Consider the following 11,587-nt stretch of genomic DNA (forward strand, 5'->3'; position numbering starts at 1 on the left):
TTTCTGATTTTATCCACAGTCCTCCTCTATCAAATAAAGGCACAAAATGCGTAATGGGTATTTTGAAAAGTTTGAAGCGATTATTTCCCCCTAGAAAGCCCCTGTATTCAGCACTATTTTGCAATGCAGCTTTTGGCGACGTGTTCTTCCACCTCAGTGTCTCCTGATCACTGTTTCAGTCTGAGGGCTTCAACAGAACAACAAACTAACCTAAACTAGTTGTTTCAGATCTGTTTTCCACTTCAACCGCTGACATTATTTTCAGGAGGGAAGCATGCACAGCTGCATTAATGCAGGGGCTTGCAGGGACTGTAGCCCAGGGCCTCTGCCTTCCTGGGGGCATTAAATGTAAGAAATGTAAATTGTGACTAACAGTGTAACACATAATGCAACAGCAGACACACCGATGGTAGCAGGGCTTAAGACACCCAATAAACGTGGAGGGTACCTCAGTGAGCCACAATGGAGGGTTGACTTTATCAGCGTTACAGTTTCCTCCCTCTATCTGTGCTTGGCTGTTAGCACCAGTGTTTGGGAATGAGATGCTTGTTTCAATGAGGCTGATTTACACATACAGGAAGGATTTTTTCTCCCACAATAACTGCCAAAGTGCTAGTCTATCGATGCGCTCGTCGTGTCTTTGTGCAGACACTTCATGGCTTTCATGCCCAAAACACAGCAGCGACACAAACACTGCAGTCAGTGGTTTGATTTATAATCTAAAGTGTTGCATATCAATTATCCAGTTTAGTTTTTTCATGGAAGGGGGGCCTCCAAAAAGCCCAAAGTGGCATTAAGTCTCCTGAAACGTGCCAAGCAGACAGTAGCTTGCCTGCTTATTCTTTGGTGAGTACTGTTGTAAAGGCATTTTGAAACGCCTCCTGTCTCTTCAAAAATGGCCATATGCTCAGAACACCGGCCCGTTTCATCCTCCAAGCTACACAGTAAATCTGGACGTAAGAAAGAGTCTATTGTTGGCGTAGCACAAATAACAAAAACATCCATAGTTTTTGACGGATGTTTGGACCAATCAGCATCATTTAAGGAGAATGAGGCGGTAGCTAGTGGGGGGATTAAGATCTACTGGAACTTAATAGCAATGGCTGCCACTGGTGTAGCTATTGGCTCAGATGTAGCTATAGTATAGCAGCAGGTTTGTCAGAATAGGTCCACATTTCTTTTTTTTAGAATAAAGAGCAAAGAAGAGCACTGAAAGCTTTTCATGATGGAAAAGTTTTCGCTCCTCTGCTGACCTGCTTTGGCATGAATCGTTACTGAAGGGTTAAGCCGGTGTATGCAATGGTTGCTACCTCCATAGCAATATGCTAGGCTGTAGCTGTAGAGAAGTGGCAGTTTACTCTCGGGATGCACGCAGTTATCAGCTAAAATGATTAAATGCGTTTATGAAATTAGCTGGCACTGGCTTGCAAGTCGGTTAAAGTAATCATTTTTAAGAAACACAAGCTTTAAATCCTGGTCTATAATGCTCTTTTAAACTGTAATGAACCTCCCGCCACCAGAGGCCGCTGTAGCATCAGTTAATGGCGGCTGCCTTCCTGTCTGGCACTTCATAGATGTAAATATGAGAAGCTCAGCTGTGGCTTAGCAGTTAGCACAGTGATACTCAACACGTGGCTCTGGAGCCACATGTGGCTCTTTTGTAATGAGTTTTGGCTCTTTTATGACTTAGTTTGAAATATTATTGTTTTTAACTTTGACCTCAGAAATTAATCATTGCAAGTTACATTAACCAGTTTGTTTCCCACATTTATACAGCAGGTTTTAATGGTCAAACTTAATTGCCAATTTACCACTGTTTTTAGCCACTTTTTTCTTTAATCCCATTTTTGCCTTTTTCATCAGTTTTAGCCAGTTTTATCCTGCTCCTTTGCAATTTTTCACCCATTTCAGCTGCCTTTTGCCATTAAATACCACTTTTCTCCCATTTTTTCACCTTTTTACAGCCTATTTGTCCACTTCAGTCACTTTTCACTAATTTTTTGATGCTTTTTAACTACCTGTATCTCAATTTTTTGAGACTTTGCATCCATTTTTTTGCCACTTTTCACCTAGTTTTCTCCATTGTATGCCTCTTTTGTCCCATTTCCCCCCATTTTTGCCACTTTTAATCAATTTCTGCTGTTTTTAGCCAATTGTTAGCACTTCTTTAGCCACTTTTAGGACGATTTTTGCCCTTTTTCATCAGTTTAAGCCAGTTTTATCCTGCTCCTTTGCAATTTTTCGCCCATTTCAGCTGCCTCTTGGCATTAAATGCCACTTTCCCCCCATTTTCCCACCTTTTTACAGCTGTTTTGCCCTTTTTAGTCACTTTCACCATTTAGATTGTGGCTCTTGCGATGGCATTTTTCAACAATTTGGCTCTTTGGTTTAGCAGGGTTGAGAATCACTGGGTTAGCATGTAGGAACAGCGCAGTATGACAGATTTTTAAAGTAATAAATAGAAATGAAGTGGTATGTAGGCTTTTGATAGTTGATCTCATGTACAGCTTCTATCCAAAGTGAAAAGAGGCCACATGTCAAAGCACAATATTAATCTGCAAAGAGGAACGAAAGGCTAGCGGAATTTGACTAGAGATTTTCTCCTCTTTAGACTAGTGGGTTGAACGAAATTTAAATTTTCGTGTTTAGCCAAAAAGGGAAATAGATTCTTAGGAACATCCTTAGTTTAATCAGACCTGGACCATATTTCTGTATGAAAACAAGAGCAAACAAAAAAACAAACAAACAAAAAAAAAACAACACTGAGAGCTTCTCTTGTCAGAGAAGTTTTATTTGCATGCCCCGCGATAGGTTTCATTTTAGCCATCGACAAGCTCCGCTCTGCAGAAAAACAGAGATATGAATCTAACCTGCCTGTTTTTCTCACTTTGGACCTTTGTACTGCAGATGGGCACTGTTCAAATCACTAAATAACAAATGTCTAAGCCAGAACCTGGCTTCAGTTATGTGTATATACTGTTATATCTGCAGTAGTGAAGAATCTTTCCCCTTAAATACTCTGATAGCTGTGACGTTCAGGCCTCGTGGCATTTATGTGGCACCTTTGGCGGAACACAAGCTGTATGACGGCCAAATCATAACCACATATGCTTCTCTATACCTTCAAAATTGGAGGGAATTTCTCTTGTAGGAGACTTCTGTAATTGAAGCGCTTGGCTCAGGTAACAGAAATGACTTTTGGGCCATGGTATGTAATTGGCAAATGTTCAGTACTGGAGGGCATTTCTTCTTGGGACCACTTGCATAAGTGAAGCACTTGGCCCAGATAACAGCTGGTGTAATGTTGGTAGAGGCCAAGCTTTGTAATGGTCCAGACGTGGCTTCCTTCACTCAGGCTGGATTTGGGCCATCATTCACTCCTGAATGTGGGCCACACTTTGACGGCCTGTGTCTGGGCCAAAGGAACTTTACAATCAGGGCATCCATCAGGATGAGTGTCTACAAAAGCAGGGGCTCCCAAACTTTTCAGCCCTCTGCCCCTCATAAAAAGGGCGTCAGAGATTAGGGACCCCCATCTTCCCTTGAGGAGGATAAAGCGCACGTTATTGCACAAAGAATCATCTACAAAACTTGCATTTTAGGTTGTTTTTATGACGTTTACTGGCATTCAAGCACAGATATCACTTAATAACTGTGTTTTTATTTTAATTTGAACTCATTTTAACAATATTTTTAAAGTAATAGAATTTATGACTTTAAATCACATGAAATTCCTCCTTGTTTTATGGAAAGCATCCCGTGACCCCCCCTTCACTGTCTCGAGACCCCCTTGTGGGTCCCGACCCCCACTTTGGGAACGACTGGTCTACAAAAGCATGGACAGTTTTATGTGTAACAGTAATGCTGCTGTTTGGGGAATAAATTCTTAATCATTGAAGCCTAGGTGAAGTCTAATTAACTGACTTTTAGCTAGTTCCACTACCCAACAGTATCATAAGGATAAGCTGTGAACACCATCAGTCTTTCTCAAATGCGGCGCAGTAGGAAGCCGCTCTGGTGTCACATGAAAACTACGAATTTTCTCCCTTTGCCTAATAGTAACACCACCTTCAGGTTATCCTTCCCCTTTCTCCCAGTGTGTCAGCTGCTGTTTTCTCTGTCTCATGACCACAAAGGTCCAAGGAGGACAGGCCTGAGTGTCTCCTCCTTGTAAAAGTGCCAATGATTTGTAGCAGAACAGTCTCAGGGAGCCCTCTCCTCTCCTCTCAGATTCTTGAAATGCTGCACTCCCTCCTTTGCAATCAGCAAATACTTCATCTTAATGGATGGGCGTGGGTTGGTGGAGATGTTAGTCACTGTGAGGTGTCATTCAATTACAATCAAAACAAACTGAAGCATTCATCCGCCCTCCACGTAACATAAAAAAGTAACAAACGATTGGAGAAGTGGGCTATTTTCTGTCAGATTTATGTAAACAGCAGAGCAGGAACCTTCGATCTGAGACAGTGTGCATGTAACCACAGCTTGCGTCACAGTCACAGGTTGTTTTTAGACATCAGTACCCGCTGTGGTCACCTTGGTGGAGAGGCGCCAAAGATGAGGAATAGTGCAAGACTAGACAGCATGATGGCAGGGGGCCAGAGGAAGGCGTTAGACTACACACCGTGCTTCCCACATGACTGAAATATACTGGAGGCTGGAGAGGCACTGCACATTTGCATCTTAATCTACCACAAGGCCATGGAATAGTTAGGAATAATGCATAAGAATAACTTGTAATTGTGATTAAGGTATTTTAAGGCCAGGAGGAAACAGTTCGTGTGGGGCAAACACAGACACACAAGCTTTACTGATTAATGTGATAATGTTGCATTACAAGTTTAAGGGTAAAAGACTTTTTAACCAACTAAAACTGTCAGTTTTACCTCCAAACGGCACACACTGATTCCCCCTTTATTTAAATAATTAACCCCTAAAGCGGTAAAGTTCAAACATTGCTGTATCCAGCTATTTCTACAACGTAAAACATGACTGACTGGATATTAGGAGCCATACTCTAAGAACATGCTACTCTGCACTTGCACTGTAAGCACCAAACAAGTTTAAGTCGACTTCCAGTCGCTTCTAAGTATGCAGGAATGCAAACTCAGTTATGATGAAGCAGATTAGTTTTGTCCCACTTCATCAGATGGCTGCTTAAGAAGTGTGCAAATGTTGCAGGAATTTTTATATTCCTCACCTTAAGGGTATTTAAAAACTAGAAAAGCACTCAGAGAGCGCAGACCTCCGCCATTAGCCCTATCTCCAAATAATAAAGAATCCTTTAAAAAATTCCTGGATCCGTCCCCATGTGCCCCCTGCCACAGCATTTGCTGATTACTCCCTCCCCGGAGGGGTGGAAACATGGTAAGGCAAAGCATTGGCTTCACTACGGGTGGACTGTCAAGGCAGAAGCATTGCCTGCCTAGCCAACAGATGCACTGACAGTCTCACCCATGGTCTCACCAGACGACTGGAAGTCATGGCAGAGGGTGAATATTCCTCTATTCCTCCCAGCATTGTGAGTATTCTCACTTCAATTCTCTGTCTTTCTCTCTGTTACGCTCCGACTCGTCTCATTGACCAGGCATGCATCTTTTAAACTCTATAAACTCCAAAACTTTGAATAGAAATACACCCAAAAATGCTGCTGGGATTGAAGTCACTCATGTCCGCCATCTCCTGGTGTAAAGTGGTAACAGTGCAGACCTACGCCATTAGCCCTATCTCCCAATAGTATAGAATTCTTTAAAAAATTCCTGGATCCAGACGGTGATCCAGATCACTCCCAAAATCTAGTCAGTTCTTCCTTATGCCGTTTTTGACATTTCCACAAATTTCATCAAAATCTGTCCACAACTTTTTGAGTTATGTTGCTAACAAATGAACAAACTGTCAAACTAACAAACTAACTAACAAACAAACCAACAAACCCTGCCTATCACATAACCTCCTTGGCGGAGGTAACAATAAAACCAATTTAAGATGCTAAGATATGCCAGGTTATTGAGTATGCCTAGATGGTTAACTACTGACAAGGTAAACAATCATTTTCAGGATTTTGGGAGGGCGATCAGATTTCAGGGGCCCTTTTCAGCACTGGCTACCACTAGCTCCGCCCCTGTTATGTTAATGGTAGTGCTATTTGATGCAGTAATCCATCAGTGAGTTATAAATCAAGATATTGTTATGATTTTGGTTGCAAATCTGTTCACTCTGCACAGTGTTGTCCCAAATTAGTCGCAAAAAACATATGAATGCATATTTTTCAAAATATTTGTTTACAAAATTGACATGGTAGCTCTGCTTTGTGCTGAAACTACAAAGCTCAACACAGTTAAGCATAATGTTTATGTTCAAATGTGGGCCGTGCTTCATTTTATATCAAGAATTTGCTGAGGGCCAGTCAAAGATGGGCTGCGGGCCACTTTTGGCCCCTGGGCCATTGTTTGGACACCCTGTCTTAATGCATTACAGTCTCGTAGATTGGTGAACCCCTGAAAGTGTTTGCTTCTGAGAGACTCTGCCTCTCTAAAATGCTCTTTCATACCCAGTCATGTTCACTTATACTTTTCCAGCCTTTTGTTGAACCATCCCTACTTTTTGAGATGAGTTACAACCATCAACTTCAAAATAAGCACATTTTTAATGAACTGGGAAAATGTTGCAATTTCAACATCTGATATGTCGTTTATATTCTACAGTGAATAATTTATGGGTTTATGAGATTTGAGCATTCGGTTTGTATTTAAATTTTACACAGTGCCCCAACTTTTTGGAACTAGGGTTGTGTATTTAAAGTTCTGATTTTTAAAACTTTTGCTTACAGTTAGTAATGAAGTGTGCATCTCTGATATTGCTCCTCCGTGTTCACTTGCATGTGCATGTGTCTGTGCATGTGCGTGACAGGCAGAGACTGATTGGTTAAGCCTCGAGGATAACTGCTGGCTGCACCAAATGAGAAATGATTCCTCTCCTGAAGCTCCTAATGAAACAGGAAGTTGTCATTACTAGTGCACTTTATATTTAGCCAATGCAACATGTGCAGCAATTGACAGCAATTTGTCTTCTGCAGGGCCTTTTGATCATCATCAATAAAGTTAGTTGGAAATCCTGAGCTGCTTGGATTTCATCTTTGAAGGAACATTCATTCGATAAATGTAGAAATGTATAGTGTAAATCCTGCAGCGTGGCTGCTCTCAATCAAAACAATAACAAAAGAAGCCTCTGCTAATCATTTCTCATTTTAAATCAAGGACAAAAAGGAAACTGCTCTCCATAACATTCATTTACTTAACAGTAAACTACTGTCTCAGTTTTACAGATGCATTCCTCATAATAAGGAAGAAAAGCTGTTAAAGAGTGCACTTCCTGTTTTGCACTGTAAATCATACCAGGATGCTTTGCTATTAGCTCACAGTGCAAACCGAGAAGGGCACTTTTAACAGCTTTTCTCCCTCATGTTTTGAAAGCAAAACATCCTTTTTATGTGCAGCTTTTACTCATCAGGGTCTTCAATTTAAAACAAAAAGTAAACAACAGAGGGCAGAGATGAGCAATACATTTGGTTTTACTCAGCATGGGAATGTCTAGTAGGGCCACAATGCTCCATGAAGGGTTAGCTTGGGCGATTGAACTTGCAGCCAGCATGTTTAGGATTCCAGAGCTACTTTAGTAGATGGGGATCACAGTGATGCATTAAATGGCCTCTGACTGCCAAAGTTTGATATTTTCACCCTGTTGTATTCATAACTCAGGGATGGATATGAGATACAATGACCTTGACACTTAATCTTTGATCCTTACAGGGATACTTCAACATTTTGGCAAATTTGCCCATTGCCATTATTCCTAGAGTCCTAATAATATGTTTGTTTCCTTTATTTGTCGTGCAAGCTGTTCCTAGATCTGGGTGGGACGTTAGACCAGCTGCACAGCGGATGCTATTGTAGCAGACGGTATTCTGGCTTTCCCTCATCAAACTCATCAAATACACAATCCAACAACCCCAAAACGCTCTCATGGACAAGTGTGACCTATACATTCACCAGGCTATGAAACAATAACATATAATTATGTAACATTACGACACATGAAGCAAATACTCTGAACTATTTCTTGTGTAAACCACTTGGCAGAGAGACACAGTGCAGCATCCATGTCTGGAGTGTAGTTCCGGCTTTGCGTTTAACTTTAAACATCTCCGTCTCGTAACGTTCCATGATTATTTCATAGCCTGGTGAATGTATAGGTCACAACTTGTCCACGAGAGCGTTTTGGAGTTGTTGGATTGTGTATTTGATGAGTTTGATGAGGGAAAGCCAGAAATACTGTCTGCCACAAGAGTGTTCAGGGTGCAGCTGGTTTAACGGCCCACCCAGATCTAGAAACAGCTTGCACCAACAACTAAAGGAAACAAAAATATTATTAGGACTATAGGAATAATGGCAATGGGTGAATTTGCCAAAACGTTGAAGTATCCCTTTAAAATCTAATTTGTTCACGGTTGAGCCAGAGTGGACATTAATGCAAAGTTTGAAGAAAATCTCTCAAGGTTCTTGAAATGGTGTGTTTTCAAGATTGGCTTTGATGCAGAGCCTGAGGACCTGAAACCATGATGGCTATTGGCAGCTGGAAGTTTATCTTATTGTACAACAGCAGCCTAAAAGGCCTGTGCACATTAAGAATGACCTGAAAAAATTGTGCATAAGTGAGAAAAACACCCCTGGCATGCAAGGGTCTTTACTCCCAACTCTCTTTTTTTTCCTTAATGTGGCTCTTATACTAATCCATTCTTAAAGGGGATATATCATTCAAAAATCACCTTTTCAGGCTTTTCTAACAAAATATGTGCCCCTGGCCTGTCCACAATCCCCTCAAGTACCAGAAAAATCCATTCTCTCCCCTCTTCTCCTTCTCCACCTTTCAGAATATGTGTGCTGAATCCAGATTTTTCTCTCATTATGTCATGTGGGGAGTTAGCCCCGCCCCCAGGTTCCGTTGGCCCTCCCTGCCTGGAAGAAAGTCCCGCCCTCCTCTCTTGATTCTCCTTTCAGCTGGATCAGGAGCGCCACATACATTTCCTGAGAGGGGCAGAGTCAGACAGCTCATTAACATTTCAAAGCCACAGACACAGAAACAGCTGGTTCTGAGCAGGGCTGAAACAAAGGGGATTTTAGACATGCAAACATCCAATAGAGGAGTGTTTTTTCAGCAACAAACTTCACAAGCATGTTATAGGGACCTCTAAGACCGACATAAAATGTCTTAAAGGGTAAAATATGTCCCCTTTAAATATTGTCCTCCCAATTAGGGTTCAGTTAAATGCATTGCATGCTAATTCTGCTGGGGGACGTTCTCAGCCTAAAATAATCACAAAGCGATCACAAATAGAGCCCATCAGCTCCACTACTGTTTACTTCCTGCTTTTTTTTCAAGATTTATTTTTGGGAATTACATTAACAGAAGACAGTGGACAGAACAGGAAACGGCAACAAGAGAGCTGGGGAGAGACATGTGGAAAGGTGGCACAGGCCAGATTCAAACCCACACTGACATGGGGCATGCCCCAGTTTACTGCTTGTTTTGAATTGAGAACTGTGGTTAATGCTGCAAGCCACTTGCAGCGTGAACAAGGAAGTGCCCTTTTAATAGCTTTTCTCCCTCATAATGAGAAATTCATCCACGAGACCCAACAATTGGTTCACTAGTTGATACACTTAACAGAGTGCAGTTTTATTATGAAGAGTCCTTATATTAAAGTGGGGGTATTATGCCTTTTTTCAAGGCTTTACACCATCTCCCTGATACCCACGTAGTAGCTTCATATGGTTTACAGCTCAAAAAAACTCCTCGTTTCTCACCCTGGTGTTCTGATAAACCTTTATTTTAACCTCTGTCTGAAATGCTTCGCTTTCCCTGCTGTCTCTTTTAACAACCTGCTTTCCTCCGATTGGCCGATTTTCGGAGGCTGGCCAGCGGCAGGACTCAATGTTTTGTGCCCGCTCCAATGTGGCTATATTGCTATGCTATTATTTGTAAACTTTGAATGAACCTTTCAATGAACCATACGTCTGAGTCTGACCCTGATAGTTTGGAGAGAGAGGGGGAAGAAAACCAGCAGCAGCGAAGGATAGAGCAGGACGTATCTGTTTGGTAAGTGATTAATTATTGTGTTACTAAATGGCTAAATGGCTAAAAGGCCTTGTGAGGGTGGTCTGTTCTGCTTTGCCGGCAGCATGGGCCGAACCATGAACCAGTCAGGAGATCCTACTGCGATGACCTCATCAGTTCGCTCCATCGAAATCTCGTCTCGAGAAGATCTCTGAGAGATTCCCAACAAACTGTTTTCATCAGTTTACACTCTAATTCCAGGATTACTGCCACATGTTTATCTTGCGGTTTGAAAATTTGCATCCGTGAAGTATGGACACCCAACATTTTGACTTTATATTTATTTTTTAAAAATAGGAATAGTATAATACCCCCACTTTAAAGAAAAGCTGTGGAGTTGGGCAGAGCTGAACAGATCGTCTAGTCTCTACTTGACCTGGAAAAGCCATGTGTGGACACAACTGGAGGGTATAACCCATTATGGATTTCAGAGAGTAATCATGGACATTACAGGTAAGCAGGACAAAACATGGATGAGTTGTTTGTAATGCTTCAGGAGCATTACACTAACTTCACACTTCAATATGCAGCAGTCTTTAACATAGCATTTTATAGGAACAAGTTGTGTGCATAAATGATGTCTCTACATGTGATATCAAATGTCCCTAGAACTATAAAAATTACAAATTACTTCAGCTTTGAAAACTGTGGGAAATTCTATCTCATTGTGGCTTAAACTTCTGAAATTTGATTTATGATAGAAATCAACAAGTTTTTCTTGCTTTTAACTCTAAAATGACCTGGTAAGTCTACGTATGGTAGCACACTGCATGCAAAGAAAGGAGTTAGTGGGTTAAAAAGTGAACATAATGAGCCATGCAACCACTGACAATAACTTTAACTTAAACCTTCTAAACCTTTCAGAGATAAATCATTGCAGAATCTGACAACTTCCCTAAACGCTGCTGGATCCTCTGCCCTGACTCCACCCCAGTTACTCACTGATGAGCTGCTTTTGTGAGGTTTGTGCTGGTCCTCTGAGCTCGCTTCTTCTTGTTGGTCTTCTGCATCTCCAGACCACTCTGCACCACGATCCACTCGCTTAGAAATCCAGCAATAATAGTGTCCAGTTAAGGATAAAACTTTAAAACCAAAGAAGGACCTGCAAAGGAGCTGAGTAGTCCATAAGGTGAGTGTTAGCTGCCGAAGTAGAACCAGAAAACTGAATGTTGTTCACCGGACACTCCTCCATGTGCAGCTGACTCTGCATGAGTTATTAGTGCTTTGACCTTGCTCTCTCTCTGGTATCTGACTCACACTCCACATTACACCCTCTTCTTGTATCACACCAACACACTGAGCCACGGTGAGGAATTTTATTATCCCCCAAACTGTGAGAAATGCATACCCACAGAAATAGTTAACACCGGGATGAAGAGCATCAACATTAATACAGCTCAAAGCTGAATAACAC

At 41.5% G+C, this 11,587-nt stretch overlaps 1 protein-coding gene across 1 annotated transcript in view; it reads right to left on the bottom strand.

Moving 5' to 3' along the window:
• Positions 1-11,371, bottom strand: part of LOC121508113 (zinc finger protein 638-like) — a 62,193-nt gene extending 50,822 nt beyond the window's left edge. The window contains exon 1 of the mRNA XM_041784648.1: positions 11,116-11,371. Coding sequence (XP_041640582.1) covers positions 11,116-11,183 — 68 coding nt within the window. The 5' untranslated portion in view covers positions 11,184-11,371. The remainder of the gene's footprint in view (positions 1-11,115) is intronic.
• Positions 11,372-11,587: the final 216 nt, after the last annotated feature.

Source organism: Cheilinus undulatus, linkage group 4, assembly GCF_018320785.1.
Source record: "Cheilinus undulatus linkage group 4, ASM1832078v1, whole genome shotgun sequence".
Lineage (NCBI taxonomy): Eukaryota > Metazoa > Chordata > Actinopteri > Labriformes > Labridae > Cheilinus > Cheilinus undulatus.